This window comes from Geotrypetes seraphini, chromosome 4 (assembly GCF_902459505.1).
Source record: "Geotrypetes seraphini chromosome 4, aGeoSer1.1, whole genome shotgun sequence".
Classification (NCBI taxonomy): domain Eukaryota; kingdom Metazoa; phylum Chordata; class Amphibia; order Gymnophiona; family Dermophiidae; genus Geotrypetes; species Geotrypetes seraphini.
Genome location: NC_047087.1, coordinates 235,675,087 through 235,701,792, shown reverse-complemented (window position 1 = coordinate 235,701,792; position 26,706 = coordinate 235,675,087). Strand labels below are relative to the sequence as shown.

Sequence of the window (26,706 nt, the reverse complement as noted above, 5' to 3'; positions counted from 1 at the left end):
GACACCCATCTTGGATTTTTAGCAATCTGATTTTAAACTCCTTTTTGCTGCTTTAAAATTGCTTATTTTTGCAAGTGACTGCCTCTGATGGATGCCCCAGACCTAAAGTAGTTTTTTTTTTCATGCTGCTTTTTATGCATACGGCTTTTGAGAACAAATTCTGATTGCAGGTTTTGTGTGATCAAGGTTGTTTATTGACTCTAGATTAATACCAGTACTTTTGTTATTTCCCTCTGATTTTGTAGCCCTAAGCCAAACATCTGGAAGAACAATCTGGTTACGAAACCAGTTATTGAAGATGCTGTTAGATTTATTATATTCAGACAAAGTTCATCTGTCTGTCGAGTAAGTAAAGTGTAACAGTGTTCAAAATGATTCACGTTGTAGATTTTGCTTTTAGTCGATAATAAATACCTATACAGAATCTTAAATTTTTCTACTTTTTTTATTATTGATTTATTTGTTACATTTACATAACAAAAACACAAGTATATCCAGTTCAAACATAGCATATAAATGCTCATCAAATAAAGTCAAAGGCAATAGTTTATCAATGATCAAGTCCACATTAAATGGCCGAGAGTGCCAAAGCTAAAAAAGAAGATAAAGTAACAAAGTTTAACATCTTGGCAGGCAAAGAGATGTGGCACATTCTTTAAATCATCAATTACGTTCTCCAGCAAAAAAATTATAATTTAAGAAACTATCTGCAAAGGTTTATCTCTAAGAAAATCTTCTAACTGGACTGGGTCCAGAAACACATATTTGTCACTTGCAAATGAAATAAGACATTTACAGGGGAATTTTAAGAAGAAGGTTGCACTTACCATTAAGGCCTTGGGCCTGAGCAATAGAAACTGCTTCCTCTTTATCTCAGTCTGCTTAGAAACATAAGGAAATATTAACACTCTTTGGCCACAAAACAGAGCTTGTTTCTTAGTAAAGTACAACTTCAAAATAACCTGTTTCTCTAGTTCTGTTTTGAAAGCTACCAAGAGTGTAGCATGTTTTGTAATTGTGTCCTTAGATGACTCAAGAAAATGAGACAGATCCAAACTGTCTGGCGATACTAATTTATCTATTTACCCCTCATCTACCACCTCCTTAGAAGCCCTCAGAATGTAAAAGAGGTTATCAGGCTCAAAGGTATCCACATTAGAATATTGCAAAATCTCCCTCATATACATTCTTAATAGCTCCAACGGAGATAGGTAATGAGTGATGGAAAAATTTAAGAAACAAAGATTTTTAGCTCTCATATAATTCTTTATTTTTTCCATCTTGGCATGAATCATTATACAACCATTTTCTACTTTTCTATTTGACCTCTGGAGTGTGTCTGAGTTCCTACAATATTCCTTCAGAGGACAAATGAAGCCTTGGAGTTGTCTTCTTGTCCCAGACACTTATCTCAATCACACCTAGTACCAAAGAAATACATTCACACTATATCATGCATGGTTATATACTAGAGAATGACATAGGGACAAATTTGTCCCCCTCCTCTGAGGAACTCAGTTTCCCTGTCCCGTCCCCTCGAGTTTTGTCCCAGTCACATTCCTGTAAGCTCTGCCTTAACCACACAAGTCTCGAACACTTATGATATTAAAGTGTTTGAGGCTTGTGCAGATGGAAATGGAGCTTGCAGGAATGGGCAGAGACAGGACGGGAAAATGAGTTCCCGCTGGGATGGGGACAAATTTGTCCCCGTGTCATTCTCTAATATATACTTCTCTTTATTCTCCTCTTCATTCTGGTTAGCTAAATCTGATAGGAAAAAAGGTTATCCAAAATAGAGAAGAGCACTAATCATATAAGACGTAAAGTTACCTCAAGATGATTTAGCAAAAGCAAAAGACAGAGTTGGGGATCTGTAATCCTGGCCCAGAGACATTTTATGTAAGACTGAAGAACAGAGTTCACCCTAGGGAGGTGTCACCCTACCACCACACAAGTGCACGTGTGTGTCAGAGAAGGCGAGATCTCCCCTTTGCTGAAACTAGGAGTTTAGTTTTTATAAGTTTCTCAGTCATGTACAAAGTAAGAAAATGCATATTCATTAGTTCACATAACCTTTTAGTGTAGCCAAGGTTAAATTATAAACCTTCCTTTGTTTTTTGTTAATCCCTTTCATGTGCCTAGTCAAACTCTGGATTGTGTAATTTTCTGTTACTGACAGAACTTAAATTGGCACCTTAATTGGCTGGGTCATGATTGATGCATAGGGAGTATATTTCTCTGCATCTCTCAGGGTCACAGGTGGCTTGCTTACCCTTTTCATGACCGGTCATGTGATGTCTAATCAAGGAAGAAAAACACAAAATGAAAAAGAGCACAAAAAATAAGAGACTGAGACGTTTGTGGGTGTTAGTCCAGATGGGCCCTAGAAACGTAGTAACAATTATTTATGTGTAGGAATTGCAGGATTGTTAAAGATAGGAAAGATTCCTGAGAAGGAACAAGTTTTAACTTCAAAGGGACAGAAGAGACTGAGGTGCCTGTGTGTTTATTATAGCTTTTTTTTTAGAATAAGCTAATCTTGATTTACACCAGCTTAAACTAGGTATGAAGATATACACCAAGTTTAAGCTGGTGCAAATCCTTGTGCCTAAAAGTTAAGTATGGATCCCTTCATCTATAAACATTGTTGAACTCGCAGCACTGTTTGTAGAGTGGCATTCAGTGTCAATTTTTGCAGCCGCTAAAACAGCTCTCAAGAATCTGCAGAATTACTAACCCTGCTAAGCCAAAATAATATTTTAAAAAATATTTTACTGTCTTGCCCAGGCAACAAGAAGACACATTTATGGCCTTAGGATATGATTGGTTTCTGCTGTTTATACAAGATCATCTGCATCCTGATACAGTAGTACTCGGGATGAAGTTACTGGTGAGCTTCCTCTACATTCCTACCATAATGGTCAAGTTCAAAGAATGGCTGCCAGCAGGATCCTGGATAGAAAACAACAAGGCAGAGCTGGATGTTATAATGGGTATGTAAAAAAAATCTGATGTGAGGCGATGATTTATGTATAATTTGATCAGCTCGGTGTCATGACTGTCCAGTTTCTTCAGGAATGTGTCTGTCTGATGATTCTTTGAATCTAAAAAATTGGGCTATGAACAAGAGAGCAGGCAATTCTATAACTGGACTCTTGTATGTACCCACAACTTGCACAAGTAAATGAACAAAGTATCTGCACTTTTGTGAGTACGTGTGCACTTATGCGCATAAGTGACAGCAAATCAACTATGCCCTGTTGTGTAAGGGTGTGCTTATTTGACATAGTAGGTAACTGCAAGGAGGTGTTCACATGGGTGGAGTAACGCACAACTTACAGAATACAGTATAGTAAGCTTCGCTGCTTAGAAGTTGGAAGGTGTGCCTCCTGTTTATAAATAGTTCGCTGAGTTCTGGTACAATAGGCCTGGCACTCTTTGAAGTTCTAACCTATGAAAAGAAATAGCAGTCCCAAGGAGATCGCCCTACCCCCAAGCTTGCCCCAAATATCAAGTTTCAGAAGAAATAAGAAACTGTCTCCAATCACCCTAGAGGGCTTTTCACAGAAAATAAGTGCATAAATGCAACACATCAAGATCTTGATATTTTTACATATTTGTGTTTTATGTAATTTTGTGTATGTATGTATATTTTATGTAATTTTGTGTATGTAATTTTGCAATAACTTCCCGATTAAATTTTCAAAAATTTTACAAACACTGGAGAAACAACAGGCAGATATAGGGATTTTTTTAAATATGAGAGACACACTTTTCTGTCAGCGAACATCAGAAATTGCATAGATGGTGGGTTGGAGAATGTGTGACGGAGCCAACAGTATGCAAAAGATGTGAAGTGGCAATCCTAATATGGAAAGGTACTGTAGATAAAGTAAAAGTTTTGGTTAATGAACCAGAAGGGCATTATATATTGTCAGGTAACTAGAGGCCCATCTCAGTCTCTGCTTTTATGCAGTATCTATGCACCTAACTAATACAATAAGTCCTTTTATGGATTTATTCATTTTTATGCCTGTCCTCCCCAGGAGAAACAACAAACAAAAACTGCAGACTATGTACAAGATGCAGGCAAAATTTATTGTACCAAAATTAAAATGCAGAAATTAAAACCTTTTTACCAATTTAGGGACCCAACACGGTCCGTGTTTCGGACAAATCTTTGTCAGGGGTCCATGGTAAATAAGGTGTAAAATATACCACAAAAAACTGAAGGTAACAACAAAATGCCTGTATGTTTAGTTCGCCGAGAATCGCTGACAGAACAGGTTACAAGGATACATACACAAAGTTTTCAGGAACAGAGATACGTACATTACAGAGTTAATAACATGCTACAGGTTCAAAACACAAAGCTATAGAATCAATAACTTACAACTTATAGAGAATGTGATTAAGAACACATGCTTTGCAGAATCTAAGAAAAATAAATCATAGATTCACGAATGGGTATTAAAATATCTGCAGTGAACTGGTTAGCAGATACAGGTATTCTGAGGTAAGGTATGTTGAAGAAAGGTCTGTCAAAGTTTGAGACCAGAATTGATCCGGAAAGTCAGTAGGTTCTCAGTTGCCCTAATGGCAGGAGGGAGTTGATTCCATAATTTAGGTATGCTACAGGAATGTGATAGCTTTCGGGCTGTCTCCCGGTGGAGGCTGTTTGCTGGAGGGTTGTAAAGTCTGAGTTCCTGTTGCGAATGGAGGGACCACTGAGAGTGGTATATTGGGAGTTTATTCGCTATATAGTCAGGTGTCATATCATGAAAGCATTTAAATGCTAATATTACTTGTTTGAAGATATTGCATTGTTGTATTGGGAGCCAGTGGATCTGGATCAGTGCTGGGGAGATATGGTCGAAAGGGCTAAGGTTTTTTAGGAGTCGCACTGCAACATTTTGGACTCTTTGTAGACGGTTATGCTCTTTGTCCGGTAGACCGGTGTAAAGACCATTGCAATAGTCCAGGCAGGATGAAACAAAGGCATATAACAACTGGGTGAAGTCAGAATCAGTGAAGTAACGGAGGATGGGCTTTATTTATTCACAGTATAAGCAGGACAAACTTTGGTGGAAAAAACAAACTTGGTGTACATAGATGTATAAATTTCAGCTTTTACAGTATAGTCTTAACATACAGATTTGGAAATACTTACTGGACATAGGGTGTTTTAAAATTGCAGCATTTAGTTGCCGTAAGTAGTAGTAATGGCGGATGAGCTTTAGTTGCCATAAGTAGTAGAAGGAGGAGGATACTACCTTGGAGATTTGTGTTGAAAGAGTCAGACTAGCGTCCAGTGTAATGCCCAAGCTGGACACTTGGTCTTGGAGTACCAGAGTGGTGTTGTCCCATTTTACAGTACAAGAAACTGTACAAGCTATTTCTAAATGCAGCCCATCTCCGAATTCTTATAGGAAGCAATTTCAATATGGCTTGGGACCCACTGATGGATAGATACGTTCCTTGGGCATGGATATGATCTCATCCCCGAGGGGGCTCCCAGTTTTTTTGTCAATTCTATGACTTGATTGATATTTGGCAGGTTCTACATACCATGGAGCAAGATTTTACTCATTTATCCTGGGTACATTCAACACAATCTAGAATAGATTACCTATTAACATCATCTGTTAATCTAGGAAATATTGGCTCATCGGAAATTGGCCCTTATGCTATTTTAGACCATGTGATGATCATTATGACTTGGCATCTTGAAGAGAAACAAAGAAGAAAATTGTTGGAAATTCCCTATCACGTAGTCATTCCATCTCTGAACCAGTTGTTCAATTTCCAAACCTGTACAAAAAGTCATTAAGCACTGGGGGTACCAGTTGGGGAACCCTTTGTCAAAAGAACTTTGCTCTGGAACCCCACAGACTGGAATTTGGAGAAGTATGCTTATTCATTAGGACAGGATAGGAGGTAGTGAACAGGGGGATTATGGTGGGAGGGATTGTTTATCTAAACAGAGAGAGAGGCATAATCAAAAGAAACATCTTATTCTGATTCGAATATATGGTGCTAGACACCCAAAGTCAGCAGTGGGAAAATGTCCATTTTTGAAAAATATGTCTAAAATTTTTTTTTTCAAAAATCATCCATCTGGACGTCCAAGCGGTTGATCATCCAGACCGCTAGAACATCTAACTTTATACCACATTTCCGACCAAAAATTTGTCTAAGTCCCAAATACCCAGAACAAGGCAATTTGGATGTGGGAGGGGCCAGCATTGTGATGGATTGGCCACCCAGACATGGCAATAGAGCAGTGGAGCACCTTACAGGGCATTGCTGTGAACTTCATAAAAAGAGTGCCATATAAACATCTCACCAGAACTCCCTTATAGGTGATGGTGAGCCCCCCCAAACACACTATACCCACCTGCCTACAATCCCAGTTGCCTTTATGGCTGCAGGTGCCACCTATAAGGCAGTACAGTAGGGTTTGAAGGGGGTTTGGTGGGCTCACATTTTCCATCATGAATGTAGTGGTTAGAGTGGCTTATGGGCCTGAGTCCTCCTCTCTATAGTTCATTAGCCCCCCCCCCCCCATGCTACTTAAGATACCTGTATGCAGTTCTACTAGACTTTCCTATAGTAGTTGTTGATGTTCCGGAAACAGATATGTTTTTATTCTGATATTTGTGGCAATGTGAGGGGGATTCAGTGATCACTGGGGGAGTGTGTGGGAGTCTTTACATTGTCTCTGTAGTGGTTATCTGGTCACTTTGGATACCTTTTTGCCACTTATACTTGCTTTTCCATTATCTAAGTCATAATGTATAACTTATGTCCAGAAAGTTTCGTGAAACCTTTGATTATCCCTGCAGGATGACTAAGTCTAGGTTGGCCCACATCCTGCCCTAACCACTCTTCCAGATACACCCCTTTTAGCTCTGGGCGTACAGCGGCATTCAGAGGCTTAAAAAGTCCCTGGATATGTCCAGAAAGTCAGTTTGATATCTGGCAACTTTTCTTTCCTGTTGTATTTATAAGTTCTATCAAGATTCACATTCAGTAGCTATCCTGTAGAATGAACTTGAAGAAAGCAGATCCTGGAAACAGGGGCAGACTACTACTACTATTTATTATTTATATACTGCTACCAGATGCATGCAGTGCTGTACATTAAACACATAAGAGACAGTCCCTGCTCGAAAGAGTTTACAATCTAATTATGAAAGACACACTGGACAGAAATGGTATTTCAATATGTGCTGTTCATGTGGGGAAATGCAAAGGGAGAAGAGGCAGAGAGTGTAGGGGGCTACAGAGGGAATGACAAACAAATGTGGTGCTTTACAAATTGGTAGGGTTAAGACTTAAACGCAGTTTCGAAAAAGTGGGTCTTCAGCCTGGACTTGAATACCGCCAAAGACGGAGCCCGTTGTACCGAGTCACCTGTAGAGGAGAAGGGTACAGTCAAGAGAGATTTACCTGAAGAACGGAGTTCCCAGTTCGGAGTATATGGAGAGATAAGAGAGAAGAGTTATTGAGAAGCCGCAGAATGAATACACTTGTAGGTCAGTGAAAGGAGTTTGAACTGTATGTGGAAGCAGAGAGGGAGCCAATGAAGTGACTTAAGGAGAATAACAACCTTGAGGCATGCAGCAGAATTCTGAGCAGATTGAATGGAAGAGAGATAGCTTAGTGGAAGACCCGTGACAAGCACATTGCAGTAATCTAGGTCAGAGGTGATAAGAGCGTGAATGAGGGTCTTGGCAGCATGCTCAGAAAGGATGGTCTGGATTTTAGCCACATTGTATAGAAAGAAATGACAAGTTTTGGCAGTCTGTTGGATATGCAAAGAGAAGGAGAGGGATGAGTTAAAGATGACCCCAAGGTTGCGAGCTAAAGAGACAGGGAGGATGAGAGTGTTATCTACTGAAATAGAGAACTGAGGAAGGGGAGAGGCAGGTTTGCCTTGTTTAATTTTAGATGGCGGCAAGACATCCAGGTAGCAGTGTCAGACAGGCAGGCTGAAACTCGGGTCTGTCTTCCCATAGAAATTTTGGAGATAGATATGTGAGTCATCATCATAGAGATGATATTGGAAGCCATGGGAGAAGATTAGACCATCAAGGAAGGAAATGTAGAAGGAGAAAAGAAGAGGTCCCAGGACTGAGCCCTGAGGTATGCCAACCGAAAGCAGAATGGCAGCACCATTAGTTTTTACAGTATATGCTATCTTTTCATATGCTCTTCTTTTGTTCCTATTAGACAACCTAAAATGTCATCCTGTAAAAGTTGAGGAAAGCATCCAGTTGCTTTCTGGATTTGCAATACTGCAAGGTCTGCTGCGTCATCATATTCACATTCTGGAAATTTATCCGCTGGTGTTGGGGCTCTTCTTGCAGAGTCATTTGGATGAGCCAAGTGGGGAATGCCAAGTAAGTAACCAAAAAAGACACAAATTCATGTAGAAATACATGAAAGATACTGACAAATTTAATTGTCCTTTTGCCCTGTAGAGACATTTTCTACTTCCTTTGCATCAAAAAGGTTGTTTTCCCTATGATACAAAAGCTATATTTTCTTACTGATGGAGGTTTCCTTCATCTAACTACCATTACCCGCTGCATTTAGGAGCTGGGAGGCTGGCATGTATATTCATAGCTTAACAAGTGGGGAGTGAGATAGAACACGTCAACCTTGGGACAAACAAATCTTTATTTTTATAAATTCAAAATAAATACAAGAGCACATAAATAAAAAATCTTATGAACGTAATGTCCTTTCAATATAAGGACATTACGTCCATAGGACTTTTTATACATGTGCTCTTATTTATGTGCTCTTGTATTTATTTTGCATTTATAAAAATAAAGATTTGTTTGTCCCCAGGTTGATGTGTTCTGTCCCACTCCCTACTTGTTCTCTCTTTGTTGGATTTTTTGTGGGGTTTCTGTTCCTTTTCTTAACACACAGTCATAAGAACATAACATAAGAACATGAGAATTGCCGCTGCTGGGTCAGACCAGTGGTCCATCGTGCCCAGCAGTCCACTCACGCGGCGGCCCTCTGGTCAAATACCATCTCCCTAACTGAGACTAGCCCTACCTGTATGCGTTCTGGTTCAGCAGGAACTTGTCTAACTTTGTCTTGAATCTCTGGAGGGTGTTTTCCTCAATGACAAACTCTGGAAGAGCGTTCCAGTTTTCTACCATTCTCTGGGTGAAGAAGAACTTCCTTATGTTCGTACGGAATCTATCCCCTTTCAATTTTAGAGAGTGCCCTCTCGTTCTCCCTACCTAAGTTGATCGCAGCTAGAAAATCTCCCTGCGATGATCAGCTGAGCAGCTGCAGCAGGGAACCCCCAAACACCATCGCCGCCCACTCCCTCCTGCCGCCACTCCAGAACTACCACCCAACACTGTCCATTGCAGGAGGGATGCCCAATCCCTCCTTCCACCACCTCTAAACCCCCCCTTAAAGTCCCCTAGCAGGAGGGATATCCACTCCCTCCCTTTGGAACCTCTGAACCCCCACACGACTCTGTCTGTGGAAGGAAGGGTGCCCCATCCCTTCCGCTGCCATGCCAAAACCCACACTCTGTGACATCCCCAACCACCCCCCCTCAAAGTCCCCTGGCAAGAGGGATGCCCACTCCCTCCTGCCAGCAGGCCACCCTCTGAACCCATGACACCATCCCTCTAGACCTGAACCCTCCACTCCAGCACTCCACTCCCTGACACCCTCCCCCCCCATGCCTTCTTAGTTTGGCTAGCCGGAGGGATGCCTACTCCCTCCAGCCGACAGGACCGCCTCTTCACAATGTCGGGCCTTTCCCTTCCCAGTGCATCCTGGGATGCTTCAGGGAGGGGCCTAAAGCCCTGATTGGCCCAGGTGCCTAAGGCCCCACCAATAGGAGGTGTCTTGGGCACCTGAAGTCAATCAGAGTCTTATGCCACTCTCAGTGGATCCCAGGATGCACTGGGAAGGGGAAGACCCGCCATTGTGAAGAGGTGGGCCTTCCAGCCAGAGGGAATAGTGCAACCCAGGTCATAAACCCACCCTAGTCCTGACCAAAACATGCCCCCTTAAAATTTAGATGAACTTCTGGCAAACAGCATAGAAAACTGTCTAGAAAACAGTATTTGAAAATGGCTATTTGGACATTTTAGTGATTGTCAATTTATTTTTTGTTTGTAATTGAAAAACACATCTGTATGATAAGCTGAACAACCATGTACTGCATGTGTCTATTTTCCATATGTTTTTTTTTTTTTCTTTCTCATATTGGCTTGTAAACAAATTTACATTGGAAAGGGATAAAAAATAAAGGAAAGGAAAAAAAGAATGCACGGCCAGACTAGTTTCTTCAACATAGCACCTTTGCTTCTTCATTTTGGCCAATGAATCATTAGCAGTATAAAGAGTATTCCTTGTTTGTTTTGTATCCTATGAAATACTTGAGCCTTCTGTATGCAGTAAGCATTGCTAGATTAATGGCCAGGCTCTTAGTTTGGAGAAGACAAGTAAAAGTCTGTCGTCGTTCACAGACAGCATGTTGCTGTGTTTCAGGGGAATCTTGATTCGATGCTACAGTGGGTTTTGCAGATGCATGACAAGGATCAGGTCTTAGAAGTTGGCCTGTGCACAGAAGCTGCTGTGCTGCTGCTCGGGATAGTGAAAGCAATACTCAGTAAGGTAAGGAGCTGTTCTAGTTTTGCTTGCAAATTGTAGCCTAGTGTGACGTTCACACTGTAAATTCTCCTAAACGGTTCATAGACTAAACCGCGCACAGACAAAGCTGGGCTGACAATCGCGTGCAGAACATCAACGCGTCGGATTTAAACTGAATTTTAAAGTGCTCCAAGGGGTATGGGGGTGGGGAGGGAACCACTGCACATAACTTAGTGTTGGCGCTGCCTTTGGGGGGGAAACCCCCCATTATAGAGGAAACAGGTTTTTTCCCTATTTTTTAGGGAAAAAGTTCAGTTTTCTCTGTAATGTGAGGGGTTCCCCCCACCCCTAATGGTAGCGCCAAAACTACTAAGTTAAGTGCGGTGGTTCCACCCCTTCCCCCCCGTCGGAGTGCTTTAAAATTCAGAGGGCGTAATAGGGCAGAGTACAGTATTGGGGTTCAAGAAAGGATTGGACAGTTTCCTGCTGGAAAAGGGGATAGAGGGGGTATAGATAGAGGATTACTGCACAGGTCCTGGACCTGTTGGGCCGCCGTGTGAGCAGACTGCTGGGCACGATGGACCTCAGGTCTGACCCAGCAGAGGCATTGCTTATGTTCTTATATTATTAGTTTAAATCCGGCGTGCTGATGTCCTGCGTGCAATTGTTGGTTCAGCTTTGTCTGCGTGCGATTGTGACGTGTCACCCTCCTAAACTATGCTAAGCAGATATGAGAGTACCATTTAGGTGATACCTGCACTTATTTCAATTTAAAAAATAGGAAATCTGCTTCTTTATCATTAGAAAAGAATTGCTGGTGGACAAGGGATATGCCAAACAGTTGAAATAAAACTTTAGATGGAGTTTAGCCTGGTATAAGTCCCATATCTATTTACTGTATTCTTAAATCTAAATTATATATACTGTGTGTATATATATATATATATATATAAAACACACAGACATACACTGCATAAAGATATATTTTGCATATAGTCACCCCTAGAGGGTATGTAATGGACCTTTTGCTCAACAGAAATGAGCTGGTTGGTAGGTGCTGACCCTAATATAAGACAATACCCCTATTTTATATCCCCCAAATCTTGTCTTATATTCGAGTATATATGGTAAGTGATTAGAGGTGCTATTTAATGGTTAGGTGGTTTGGGTGCCACCGAATAGTGGCAGATAGCCCTACATTAGCAATTTAAGCAGGCAGAAGCTTCTTCCGCCTGGTTAAATCATTTTGAATATCAGTCCTGAAGTGTTTTGCATGCATTTGCAAACTTTGCATCTCATTATTATGCTTCCCATGGTAACCTAAACTAATGTACATTATTTTATGCATGTTATAAATATTTAGGGGACAAGTCTACAGCTGGGAGCCTTCATTTAGGTATCCCAAAGATGCACAGTAGGGGCCTGATTCTCAAAACCACAGTGTAAGTTATGCGGTGGTAGGTGCATATCACTGTCTAACTTAATTAGTTTAATTAGTCATAAACGGTATGGTAATTGACCGTATAATTTAAAACCAATTAAAAAATAATTTTTTAAAAATGTAGCTGCCTGCAGGCTGCTACAAATAACGCCATCCAAGTCCTGTCTATAGAGATGTCTAACGGTGCCTATGTTAAAAGTAGGCATGGTTTGCTTCAGAAGTGGACATAGCCACTGATAGTTGCCTCTGTAGACGTGATTCTCGTCACAGGTAGGTGCCATAAATGTAGGCCTGTAAAACTCTGGCCGACATTTCCAGTGCCTACATTTGATGTGGCTGTGATTCTGCAAAAAGTGCCATAGTGTGATTGGCACGTGAATGGCGCAGCTTTTGCAGGCTTCCACCATTAATGGCACCCTTTGCAGAATCTGGCTCTAGGAGCCTATTCTATAATGGCATTTATGGCACCTGAGCATAACATTTATTCATCCACAGTTATGACAGCCGTAGACCTATAGACTTGTAAATACAGCATGGGGAGCTTATAAATTACAGTATTCTGTATATTATGCACATAATTGGAAGCTTGCCCATATTCTGCACATGTACGTACCCCCCCTTACAATACATGCTATGTAAGTTAGATGCACCATTACAGAATAGGTGCCTGCTGGCACTTTTGTGGGCAAGTGTAAACTTGCACACATATGCGCTGGTATTCTAGCCATGTGTCAATATTGTAGTGAAAATGGAGATAAACCACAACAAACTTTAGATAATCAAAGGGTTTAACAAAATACTAGTGTGCTTAAATGAAGGAAAAGGATCTCAGAAATCCACACCAAAGATCATCAAAATTTCAGTTGGCTTACTTGGGGAATAGGGTTTCTTTCAAATTGAATCAATTGCATACACAAAACTTGCAATCTTATTCTATTCAGCAATCATATATATCATATTCTCTAGTTTCCTTTTCAATTTTTAATCTTTTAATCTATCTCTAGTCAAAATTTTTTATATAACAAATTCCAATAATGACAGGGACTTTGACTGTGCAGTGTTAGTAAAAATGTCAACACATGAAAACCATTAAGTTACTGCGTGTAGTATTAAACACTGAACAGATCATTTTTCTTGTGTCAAATATGTGGTGTTATAATCGTTTATATTGAGCTCATAGCGCTAGACAAAATCATTTATCTTATATAAAGCACATAGCGCTAGAGAAATCTCTTATCTTCATAATTGTCTTCTCTGAAATCAAACCCCGACGTTTTGGAGCTTGCAAATGGTAAAGCGCACTTATGTTGTATTTGCCGACGGGACCTGTTTCGCCCTGAATCAAGCTTTTTAAAGGTATGCGCCTAGCCATGCCTAACTTTTAGATGCCAGTCCACGCAATTGTCAATCAACCGCTAAGCATCCTTTATAGAATCATGACTAGCGGTACCTAAGCAGACTTAGCCATCGCTAGTAATCCTAGAGGCAGGCCTAATATATGAGCACCTATCTCAGATGCCTAGGAATGCCTACCTCTACCATGCCTATTCTCCGCTTCCTAACCATGCCTACTTTTCATGTAGGTGTTGGAGGGCACCTTGACTTACTAGGTACTGTGCAGAATTCTGTGCACAACTTTTAATCGATTGTTTTTTAATTTTTTTTTTTTTTTAAAGATCAATGATGTGGTCAATTACCATGCAGAAAATGCAGGAGATACCACCTTCACAGGACGTGAAAGCAGAAAATAAACAATGAAGGTGATTGATCAGTGTTCAGTCTCATTTATCGAATTAAAGTGGCTCGACACAATCGTGTTTCGTCCGCAAATGGGTCTGCCTCAAGAGTCTGAATATATAAGGAGACAATGTGCATGGAGATAAGCAATCTTCAATTCTTGGTTCTGTACTCCAATATCCATTTGATGGTTATATCAATAAATGTATGTGAAATTGAGAGGAATGGCAGTTGGTAGTCAAAAAGAAATATTCTCCACATATACTGCCTGCGATGTACGCCACTCTCAGTGGAGAATATTCCTTTTTGACTACTAACTGCCACACCTCTCAATTTCATTTACATTTATTGATAGAACCATCAAGTGAATATTGGAGTACAGAACCAAGAATTGAAAATTGTTTATCTCCATGCATATTGTCTCCTTATACATTCAGACTCCTGAGGCAGTTTGGGGCTGAAACACAATCGTGTTGAGTCACTTTAATTGAATATATGAGATTGAACACCACACCAATTAAACACCATTTAGGCACCAATTAGGCACCATTTATAGAATCTGGCCCAAGCTGTGTATAAACATGGGCACCTAGATTATAGAATTGCCTTTTTAATACACCTTAAGGGGTAAATAACATGTTGTTGCTTTAACACACCTCAGTAACTACCCTTTAAGTGTAGAAGTCCAGCTTTAATCAATTTTCCAGGGGACTAGTTTAGACTACTAATTTTCAGAGTCAGACTCCTAAACCTTTCAGATCATCTTAATAGCTTTTTCTTCTCACTGGAGACTACATAGCATCTCTCCTTTAGAAGACATGGGTCAAACTCCAAGACTTAAACTGCTAAAGTAATGTATAATCTATTGTATTGCCATAAACAAAGTTTGCATAATCAAGTAATCATTTCTTATATTGAGAACCTACGGAGGATATTTAAGTTTCTGTACATATGTCATAAGAACAAAGCAATGGCAGAAGAGAAAAACAAATTGTGTTGAAAGATGAAAGGAGTCATTTGTCAGTGTTCTCTATGTTTAGCCTACCGCAGGTACTGAAGACTCGTGGGAAATTACTTACCCAGGCAGTGTGATGCAGTTCTTCTGTATAATATATCACAGCTATCCTTGTGATCCTGTTTGGATTTCTTCTGAATTTCTGCAGTCTTTGACCGCTGTGATCTGTTCTTCTGGAGCACATAAGGTATGATAAATTGAATTACCGCTAATGGGCCAATGATATTTCCTTGGGAGTGTTTAGATATTATGAGGATAGTTTTGGAAAGTATTTCTATATGTAAAATCTGATTTTTATACCTAGAAAATGGGATATGCAAAATTTGCTACCACATGCATATGTATAAGTATATACTGGGAGTGATCCTACTTACATTTTAAATATGGTTAAAAGTAGTCATTCTTGAGGGTGCTGTTGATCAGAGTTTGGTGCTGGCATGTAACATAGTAAATGACAGCAGATAAAAGACCTGAATGGTCCATCCAGTCTGCCAATTAGTTATTCTAATTAAAAATATATGATTAAATTAACTTGTCTCTTCTGTGATATTTCTGGTATATAGACATATTCTCCTAGGTTCCAACTGCTGAAGTTGCCATCTAAGCTCACTCCAGCCAGTCACATCCTCATGTTCCAAGTTAATGGAGTTCCCATTGATGCCCTCCCCAGCCCATCCTGCACCGAATCACCATATATGGGACACAAACTATACAAATCTGTCCAATACTGGCCTTAGTTCTTTAATTTATACAATTTGTCTTCTAATTAGACATCCTCTGTGTTTATCCCACGCCTTTTTGAATTCCATCACTGTTTTCCTCTCCACCACCTCCCTTGGTAGTCATACACGGATGCCTGTTCTGCGGTGACAAATGTTAGCTTTGGAAGAGAAATATTTGTGTACTTCCCCTTTTAAAACTAGCAGCTGTTTGCACATCTACTAGCCTAGGGGTAGGCAATTCTGGTCCTCAAGAGCCACAGGCAGGTCAGGTTTTCAGGATATCCACAATGAATATATATGAGATGGATTTGCATGCACTACCTTCTTGGGATGCAAATCTATCTCATGCATATGTATTGTGGATATCCTGAAAAACTGATCTGCCTGTGGCTCTCGAGTACCGGAATTGTCTAACCGTACACTAGCCACATCCACTGATACAGTCACCTCTAAAATCATTTCCTGTGACTTCTTTATATGGTATTCAAGTTGGCAGTAGAGTGGGATGGATGATGACCTGACCAACTTTTTACTCCACATAGAACTAGGGGTAGAAAGGCAGATGTTGGCTTGTTTGTTTATCGCTGTCACAAAAGGTGTTCTTCACTTGTTTTGTGGTATCTAGTATTTTCATTCAGGGATTCTGAGAATGAGAGCAAGTGAGTGATGTCTTTGTATAATTAACAAAGATAATCAGCCTCACACGATTGAATTCTAGACTGCATCTTTTCAATTGTGAGCAAGGAGGAGCCATAATCAATCTCTATGGGGATCAATATTTAAAGCTAGTTATCTGAGTGGCGCTCACCAGGTCCAAGTAATGATAATCAATGAAAATTATGTGGATAATGCTGCTGAATAACATGTCTGACAGTCCTGACACTATTTGGGTAGTGTTGGATTATCCAGGGGCGGTTCCAAGGTGGAGCTAGAAGTTATCCAGGTACAGCTGATGTTTAGTTCAGTAATCAGATATTTACTAGGGCAAGTTAACAGGGCTGTGAAGTCAGAGTCTGAATTGTGAAGTTAAGAGTTGGAAGCAATTGTGTGTGGAGTTAGAGTCAGTAAAAAAAAGTACCAACTCCAACTTCATCTTCAGAATAAAAGCATACCATTATTATATATGGTAAATTTATCATTTTATACTTACGTGTATATATGGAGAGTTTTTTTGTTTATACTTCAAATATTTTGAAGCTTATTAGTCCTAATTTCATACTTAAAGAAATATCCTAAGGGCTCCTTTTACAAAGGTGCGCTAGCGTTTTTAGTGTACGCACCGGATTTAGCATGTGCTACCTGAATAACTACCGCCTGTTCAAGAGGAGGTGGTAGTGGCTAGCGCACGCTAAATGCGCGCTAAAACTGCTATTGCACCTTTGTAAAAGGAGCCCTAAGTTTCTTTAATCAAATTTCTCTTCAATTTACTATGCATAGTAGGAGTTGGAGTTGAAAGTCTGGTGTATCGACTCCACAGCTCTGCAAGTTAAGCCACACCAGTAACTGTCCTAACGTGCCCAAATACTATCCGGGTACCTGTGGTGAATATTGATGGTACCTAGATAAATTCAGCAGCTGCCAGAAACCAACATATTCATTGCTGGTATCTGAGTATGATTCAGTGTTGAATATCCTGAAGCAGAGAAACCTGCAATGGCCAGCATTTACAAAATTAATGTTGATTGCTGAAGTTCACATATCATACAACTGATTTGTTGTGTTTCTTAGAGTGAAAATGGAACCATTTTGCAATATCGGAGCCAAGCTGCAGGTGGGGAAAGCTGTGCTGATGATTCACCTTTATCACAGAAGGTTCACCCATCAAGGAAACAAGTTTGTGATTTTATACGCATCCTTTTGATGGAGAGTTTAATAAATATCCCTCTGCACAAACAATGCCACCCTCTAGAACTTCTTTTGGAGGTCAGTTTGGTGCCTTTCTTTTCCTATTTTTAGAATTTTGTTGTGTTTAGAAATTAACCCTTTAATTGACAGATGATGAAAACGGAAGCTTTACATACCTTGATGTTGAACAAGAGTAACAGTGCCAAGTAACAGGCATTTGGGGATGCATCTCCCATAAGAACCATAGAAACACATGTTGCTTCTGAGCAACAATGCCAAATAAAGGGTTAAAATGATTGTACTTTATTGATAAATTTCTAATACAGGATATAGAGGGTTAGAGAGAGAACTAAAAAAGGGAAGTTAGTGGTAATGACAGGTCTTGATTACTGCTTGCAGAACAGTTGCAGGATCCATGAAGGATGATACTCAAATTTAAGTACGTTTCTGCTAAAAATACTCCCAAAGAGTTTCCTGTAAATTATGTATTTTTATTCTGCTAGTGCTTTACTCTGTGTTGTGTTCATACAGGCAGATAGACAAGGGCGCCCCAGTCAACATTGTATATCTGGATTTTCAGAAGGCGTTCAACAAGGTTCTACATGAACGACTACTTTGGAAAATTGCGAGCCATGGAATCAAGGGTGAAATACTCACGTGGATAAAAACTGGCTAGAGCATAGGAAACAGAGAGTGGGGGTACATGAACAATACTTGGAATGGAAGACCGTCACCAGTGGGGTGCCGCAGGGCTTGGTGCTTGGACCCGTGCTCTTCAACATCTTTATAAACGATCTGGACATTGGTACCACAAGTGAGGTGATTAAATTTGTGGATGATACAAAGTTATTCAGAGTAGTGAAGACACAGAGGGATTGCGAAGATCTGCAACATGACATAATCAAGCTCGAGAAATGGGCATCGACATGGCAAATGAGATTCAATATGGATAAGTGTAAAGTGATGTATGTCGGTAACAGAAATCTCGTGCACGAATACAGGATGTCCGGGGCAGTACTTGGAGAGACCTCCCAGGAAAAAGACTTGGGAGTTCTGATCGACAAGTCGATGAAGCCGTCCGCGCAATATGCAGTGGCAGCGAAAAGGGCTAACAGAATACTAGGAATGATAAAGAAGGGGATCACAGACAGATCGGAGAAGGTTATCATGCCGCTGTACTGGGCCATGGTGTGTCCTCACCTGGAGTACTGTGTCCAGTACTGGTCTCCGTACATGAAAAAGGACACGATATTATTCAAAAGGGTCCAGAGAAGAGTGACTAAAATGGTTAAGGGGCTGGTGGTAAAATGGTTAAGGGGCTGGAGGAGTTGCCATACAGTGAGAGATTGAAGAAACTGGTCCTCTTTTCCCTTGAAAAGAGGAGACTGAAAGGTGACATGATCAAAACATTCAAAATACTGAAAGGAATAGATTTAGCAGATAAAGACAGGGTGTTCACCCTTTCCAAGGTAGGGAGAACGAGGGGGCACTCTCTAAAGTTGAAAGGGGGTATATTCCATACAAACGTAAGGAAGTTTTTCTTCACCCAGAGAGTGGTAGAAAATTGGAATGCTCTTCCAGAGTCTGTTAAAGGGGAAAACACCTTCCAGGGATTCAAGACAAAGTTGGACAAGTTCCTGCTAAACTGGAACGTATACAGGTGAGGCTGGTCTCATTTAGAGCACTGGTCTTTGACTTGGGGGCACGATGGACCACTGATCTGACCCAGCAGCGGCAATTCTGATGTTCTCTTTGGAAACATTGAATGTTGGCCCTGATTAAGAGCTTGATTTACTTAGGGGGGTTAATATTCAAAGTGATTTAATCAGTTAGGAGAGGCTTGTGAAGATTATCCACTGATATTCAGGTGGGAAAGGGAAGATCTAATAGATATGTTTAAATGTCTATGTGGCATAAATGCACATGAAATGAGTCTCTTTCAATTGAAAGGAAACTCTGGAATGAGGGGGCATAGGATGAAGGTGAAAAGGGATTGACTGAAGTAACCTCAGAAAATACTTTTTCACAGTAAGGGTGGTGAATATGTTGAATGGCCTCCTTGTGGAAGTGGTGGAGATGAATATCTAAATGATAGAGTTCTATAAAATACTGAGTGGAGTGGAAAGGGTAGATGTGAATCGTTTGTTCACTCTTTCTAAAAATACTAGGACTTGGGAGCATGCAATGAAGATACTAAGAAGTAGATTTAAAACAAACTGTAGGAAATATTTCTTCACATAACGTGTAATTAAACTCTGGAATTTGTTTCCAGAGAATGTGGTGAAATCAGCTTTGTGGAGGTTTAAAAAAGACTTGGATAATTTTCTAAAAGAAAAGTCCATAGGCCATTATTGAGATGGCTTGGGGAAATCCACTGCTTATTCCTAGGATAAGCAGCATAAAATCTGTTTTACTACTTGGGATCTAACTAGGTACTTGGGACCTGGATTGGCCACTGTTGAAACAGGATACTAGGCTTGATAGACCTTCAGTCTGTTCCAATATGGCAATTCTTATGTGAGCCAAGTATAGGACAATCAAGGCATTATGACATCACTGATGAGGCTGGCTCTTAGGCATTGGTGGAATGAAGTTTTATATAATCTGAGCTCTGGAATGTTGCTACTATTTGGGTTTGTGCCAGGTACTTGGGACCTGTGTTTGGTACAGTTAGAAACAAAATACTGGGCTTGATGTCCCAGTATGGCAATCCTTATGTTCTTAATTCAAGAAAGCTTAGAACAAGTACATTGGACCTCTAAAGGAGAGGAAAAGACAGTAGATGGCATGGATAGACAAACTGAATAGGCCATATGGTCTTTATCTGCCTTCATTTTTCTATGTTTCTATGCTTCTAAGAGATAGCTGACCATATAGATCCATACATTCAATTCCAGTGCTCAAACATGGCCTGCCATTGAATATCCAGGGATAACACCAATGGTGGCTAAAACAGTGCTGCCTGCTGCTGGCTGAATATCTATACAAAACTTTTTTCCTGTAGCTTAAAAATTTGAGATAAATCTTACATGTCAATATGCAGTGGCACTTGTATAAGATAACAGGTACTTCACAAAAGCAGTACTAATAACTAAGGAAAAGTTTTAAAGTAAACAAGAAAATATGTCTGTATTCAATTTTAAATCATTTTAATATCTTCTGAGAAGAAAAGTTTTTTTGTGCTCATAATATTTGATACTTTTCAATCAAATCATGAATCACTGTCTTGAGAAATCATAACCATTGTACACTGTGACATGCATATTTCAACAAGGGCTCAATAAAATCCTTTACTATAAATTCATATTATTGTTGAATTTTTCATGTATTACTGAGGAGAAAATATCCATCAAAAGAGTACTCTTAAAAAAATATAAGTACTTATCTGAAAAAATTTCCATTGTAGATGAAATGATTTTAAGAAAAACAAAGTGGGAAAATTCTGGAATAGAACACGTTGATCCTCAATATTAAATGAGCTCAAATGATCTTAATGAAATAGTTGAGACAAAAGTGATGTTTTATTCACAGTTACAGGGACCCAACATAGTCTGTGTTTCTGCCACACAGGAGCCTTTCTCAGGGGGTCAGAAATACATTTACCACAGCGTACAATTAAACCAGTGGATGAGGTTGAGATCTTCTATATAACAAAAACAAGACAATATAAATATGAGACAACATAAAAGTAATATAAAAATGCAGAACACATTTGAATATATTTCAGTTGATAATCGCCTTTTAGAATTTTTTTGACAGCAATGTATGATTTAAAGCTTGCTTGTATTTCTGAATTGATTGAATTTGCACTCTATCCCTGTTTATAACAGGGACGATTAATGATGTTGTTTAAACATGTCTATGTTATATGTGATAATCGTAGGGAAACAAGGTTTTATGTATGTGATATGGAAACTGATAGCTGTATGCCGTATATAAATTTTTAAATAAATAAATATGGAGAGCTATATTATTTCTTGACAAAAAACAAGCAATGATAGACACTCTAAACTGACAAACTGAAATGGCATTGAATTATTTTACATCTCAAAACATAAATATGCTGAAAAATAGGTTTGAGAATACAAAATGTACACTAAAGGAAAAGTGACAAGTAAATAACATGGTACATGTCTGTAACTTTAAACATCCATGATACGCTGCCATATACCTAACAAAGTCAATTTATAGGATTAATGGAGACAAAAAAAAAGAAACAAACTTACACCAGCATTGGAAGAGTGCAAAAAAGAGTATTCTGTGCATATTGTATGACTAACAACTAGCTAATTTATGTGTAGGGCAAAATAAGCAACCTGGCCGGTAAAAATGTGGAACGTGAAAATATTACAAACTGCATATTACCGAAGGGTATTTGTACTATATAAAGTAGGATAACTCAAAAAGTGTTATTTCTTAGGAACAGGTGACATAAACAACTTTTATGGAGATGTAGAAGACTTAGCTATGCGACAACAGTTGTATGATTGCATAGCTTGAATGTTTAAAGTTACAGACAAGTACCATGTTATTTTTGTTGTGACTTATCTAAAAAACACTACTGCTTTTATCAGGGAAACTAAACATAAAGCCTCATCAGAAAGCAGATATCTCAAATACTGTCTGTTCCCATATCTGAGACTCAATAAAAAGAGGGGCAAAGACACCAGAACAGCTTAAGAGAGTTGTATTTGGAGGCAAGTCCTGGGGCTTTTAGGCCAATGGGTATATTGTACTTGGGCTCTGAAGCTAATTTTTAAGAGAAGTTTCCCTTTGGAATGTTCCTTTGAAAATTTGTAATACTCTGGGAACATGGGAAATAATTCGGGGGTGGGGAGATTGGCTTGAATATAAACCAGGACCCCCATTTTTGGGCCAATTTTTTGGCCCAAAATTCCTGGTTTATATCCAAGTATATACGGTAAGCTAAAATGGGTCTGTTAATGCTGAAACATTCCTCTCTGGTTACTTCTTATATATTTCTTTAGAATTGTAGACCAGCAACAAACTCCTCCAGCAATTTTAACTTTCAAAGAGAAGGTGGTCCTGAATCACTTTAAACTGGCTAGATTATATCATTGCACAAGTGATACCAAGCTTTGCCAAAAAATTTAAGTGGCAACACTTTGAACTTTCATTTGCAAACGTGTTGAAAGTCTCAGTAAGCAGTGTTCTCATTCTGAAAAAGGACATCTTCTGTTAGGTTCATCATACCGAGGATCTTGATTTTTCACTGTACAGTGCCTAAGACAGAGTGAGCACTGCTTGTTGTATGACTGTTTTGAACATTAAGTAATTTTGGAATACAGCTCAAAAAATTTAGATCACAGCTGTTGGTCTTTTCTGGAACTCCAGTGACAGTTATTGTTGCACCTGTTCCTGATTTCAAAGTCTTCTAACAACTGGTGTCTTATTTCTGTTGGTCTGCAGTTTCTTTCCTTCCTTATATTAAATATAATCTGTTGTTATTCATCTCACCAAGATCCAAGACAATCACAATTTAGCCCTTGATTCCCATTTCTACTGTATTTAACCACAGAACCTTGCAGATTTGACACTCACCTCACCTCCTACCAGTTGATTTTAGACTCTCGTAGTTCCATGTTGTCACTTCATGTGAATTACATTATAAATTGATTACTTGTCTTTAATGCTTTGCTAATGTGTTTTTCAGGCTTCTGTGGAGGACAGTTCTTATGAACAGAAGAAGAATTTCCAAACTGAAGTTCTGCTCTTTGCTATTGATATCTTTCATATTATTAGTCAAGATGAGAACAACATTGTTTCTACAAGGTCAAGAGGTGAGTGGCGAGCTTCAGACCTAACAGATACTTTTCCCGTTAAGTTTCAAAGACAGGGTTCCCTAAAACTATGGTCTCCAAATAGACCTAGCCCAAATCATGGAATTTACTTTTGCTAACCACAATACTGCTACTTTCATAGAAATAAGGAAGGAAGATAAGGACCATTTGGTCTATACAGTCTGCCCATCCATGCCATTTACAATTCCATTCTCTTTCTTAAAGATCATATATACTTGTCCTCCAAGGTTTCTTGAAATCAGTCTTCATCTCCATCTTTATTAAGCTTTAAACAGTATAGTTTGTGTGATATTACTCATGCAAATGGAAAGGATGAGGTTGATCTGATGATTATAGTCCCAAGATGAAATTGATTTTAATGCCTACCTGTTATTATACAGTGTTTAGTTTGTCTGTTAGGTTGCTGTTTATTGTGCATTATACAGTATGTTCTTTTTTTATATAATTTTTTTAAAAAACCTTACAAGAAAAACAAACTTCTTGTTACAGAAATACAGGAAAATATTCTAAGTATGCATCTCACAAATTCAAAGTATAACTGAAAGTCCTTCCTTAGACCCCAAATAATGAGGGGGGTTGGCTCAAAAATAAGAAAAGTACATTTATTAATTAAACTTAAAAAGTCAAGAGGAAAGGCAATAACGCCAGTTTGCTAGCTCTATCTAACTACTGTGTCCAACTTTAGGCTATCTTTTTCAGCTCCAGAAATGTCTTTAATTGGTCAGGGAGAAAAAAGACATATTTAATTTGTGCATACTTTATAACACACTTACAGGGGTAAGCTAATAGGAAAGTGGCCCCTAAAGAAATTACATTTTGTCTCAAGAACAAGAACTGTTTCCTCCTTTCCTGAGTTGTCTTAGTGACATCTAAGTATGCCCATATTCATTTACCATAAAATAAAAGTTTTTGAAAACTTAAAATATTGTTTCATAAATGAGTCCAAGTCCTGTTGAAAAACAAAGGATATCAATAATGTTGTTCTTATAGCTGACTCGATAATAGATTCCTCAAGAATTGCAGAAATATTTTTAAAGTCAATCTGTGAAGACTGAGCATTTTTTTCTTCTTCAATATTTCCTTGGATTTGTTTTGTGGATAGTGGAAGATAATAAATTTTGTTTAATGGAGGTATAAATTCTGCGGAATAGCTCAGAACTTCTACCAAATACCTTTTGAACATATCATATGGAGAAATTCCAGAGGATTTAGGAAAATCCAATACTCTTACATTTAATCGACAATTGAAATTCTCAATATTTTCTATTTTCTAGTGGAGCAAAGTACTGTCTTTTATTGCTATTGCTCTATGAGTTTGGAGATATTGCACCTCATCATGTATTTTCATAATAGAATTTTAGTTTCCAAATTAGTCTGTTCAAAAACTTTAGATATGGTATCCAATTTTGCCGCTAGGGCCTTTACCTATTCATTCATCTTCGCTGTTGCTGTTTCTGGAGCGTCTTCAAGATAGCCTTCAAAGTATTGTCTCCAATGGGAGAAAATTCCCCGAGCTGACTCGCATCAGCAGAAGCTCTGCCTCTGTGAAAGCATCCAGAGCAGCTATGGCACCGTTACCTTCTACTTCCAGGGCAGCAGCGTCGGCCGGACAGGGAGGCGGGATTCCAGTTGCGGGTGAAAGCGAGGTCTCATGCCCCAGCAAGTTTCAGCCTTCTCTGCTCTCCCTCGTGACGGGGCTCAAATCACCCGTATGTGAGCAAACTGTTGGCAGGTAATGCTGCATCGTTCGCTGCGTTGGGGGTAAGTGAGGTCGTTGAGGAGGTAGGTGCCCTCACACTTCTTTTCCTTTTGGTATGCAGTATTCTTAGCAGCAAGTAAGAGAAGCAGCATTGAGAGCGATCTTAACACCGTCAAAGTAGCGCCGCCATCTTGGCCACTCTCCCCCACTGTATGTTCTTAATTATGAGTGTTCTTTTGTAACTCGCTCACCCCTACGGGATGAAACGAATAAGAAATTTTTTAAATAAATAAATAAATCTCCACCACCTCTACCAGGAGGCTGTTCTATGAATTCACCACCCTTTTCATGAAGAAATATTTCCTTAGGTTGCTTCTGAGTCTGCCCCCTTTCAACTTCATTCTATGCCCTTTCATTCCTATGCCCTTTCTATTGAAAGAGACTCACCTCCTATGCATTTATGCCATGGAGGTATTTAAATGTCCTTGTTATACCTTTCCTCTCCCACATTTATTCCTTACCTGAAGTGCATCTGGTCAGCAGGAGGCAGTCTCAAAACAGGCTGCTCGCGGCCAGCCCCGAAAGGGCCTTTCCTCTGATGTGTCGACATGCCAGAAAAAAGGCCCTGCTGGGGTTGGCCACGAGCAGCCTGTTTTGAGGCTACCTCCTGCTGACAGGCTGTGTTTCAGGTAAGGAAGGCAGGGAGGGAGTGAGGGGGTTCACGGCTCAGGAGCACCACCTGCTTCTGCTGCTTCGAGGCTTGAGGAAGGAGGGCTTTGCAGCTCAAGACTGCTGCCACACTGGTGCTATGGGCAGATGGGAGGGAGGGGGGATTGAGATCTGTGTTCTAGCACAGCAATGTCAATCAACCGGGAAAACAGTTATCCAGCATCCACCAATCCCCATGGATGCCAGATAACTGAGATTCTATTGTATATCTTTCTGAAAGTGCATTCTCCAGAATTGTACACAGTACTCTAAGTAATGTATTACCAGAGACAAACAGAGGCATTATCACCTCATTTTTCATGCTGGCCATCCATCTCCCTATGTACCCAACATCCTTCTAACTTTCACCGTCATTTTTTCTACCTAGTTGGCCACCTTAAGATCATTACCTGCAATCACAACTGTCCTCTCATTTTTTGAACACAAAAGTACTTCAGCCCCTAAATTGTATCGCTCTGCTGAGTTATTGTAGCCCAAATACATGAGGAATTGTCTAGAATTTGACAGTTAAAATTTATTACAAAAAAATGCTAGATGGAGATGGTGGAAATGAAAATAAAAACTAAGTTCAAGAAAGCATGGAACAGGTACATAGGATCTCTTGGAAAGGTGTAGTAGATGGCATGGATGGGCAGACAGAATATACCATATGGTCTTTATCTGATTTTATTTTCTCTGCTTCTATGACCCAGGATTTTTTAGCATTACATCTTAGTTGCCAAATTCTGCCCTATTCTTTCAGTTTTGCTAGGTCCCTTCTCTTGATACATAGAAACATAGAATATGATGGCAGAAAAGGGCCTTCGGCCCAACAAGTCTGCCCACTCAAATAACCCTCCCCTCTAAGATCTTTTTTGAAGTGAACCCACTTGTTGATACCATTTATTCTTAAAGTTAGTCACGTTACTGTCCTCAACTACCTGAAGTGGAAGATCATTCCAACGGTCAACCACCCTTTCGGTGAAGAAGTACTTCCTAGTGTCACTATGAAATTTCCTGCCCCTGAGTTTTAGCGGATGCCATCTTGTCGCCGTAGGGCCTGTAAGGAAAAAGAT

The 26,706-nt window shown here is 39.6% G+C and overlaps 1 protein-coding gene across 4 annotated transcripts in view; it reads left to right on the top strand.

Annotated features, from left to right (window-relative positions):
* The window catches only part of WDFY4 (WDFY family member 4), a 613,830-nt gene that overhangs the window by 251,923 nt on the left and 335,201 nt on the right, over positions 1 to 26,706 (top strand). For all 4 annotated transcript variants that reach the window (XM_033941175.1, XM_033941176.1, XM_033941173.1 and 1 more), the window contains exons 28-34: positions 246 to 345; positions 2,788 to 2,993; positions 8,236 to 8,405; positions 10,540 to 10,665; positions 14,860 to 15,021; positions 17,285 to 17,479; positions 23,076 to 23,202. In XM_033941175.1, coding sequence (XP_033797066.1) covers positions 246 to 345; positions 2,788 to 2,993; positions 8,236 to 8,405; positions 10,540 to 10,665; positions 14,860 to 15,021; positions 17,285 to 17,479; positions 23,076 to 23,202 — 1,086 coding nt within the window. The remainder of the gene's footprint in view (positions 1 to 245; positions 346 to 2,787; positions 2,994 to 8,235; positions 8,406 to 10,539; positions 10,666 to 14,859; positions 15,022 to 17,284; positions 17,480 to 23,075; positions 23,203 to 26,706) is intronic.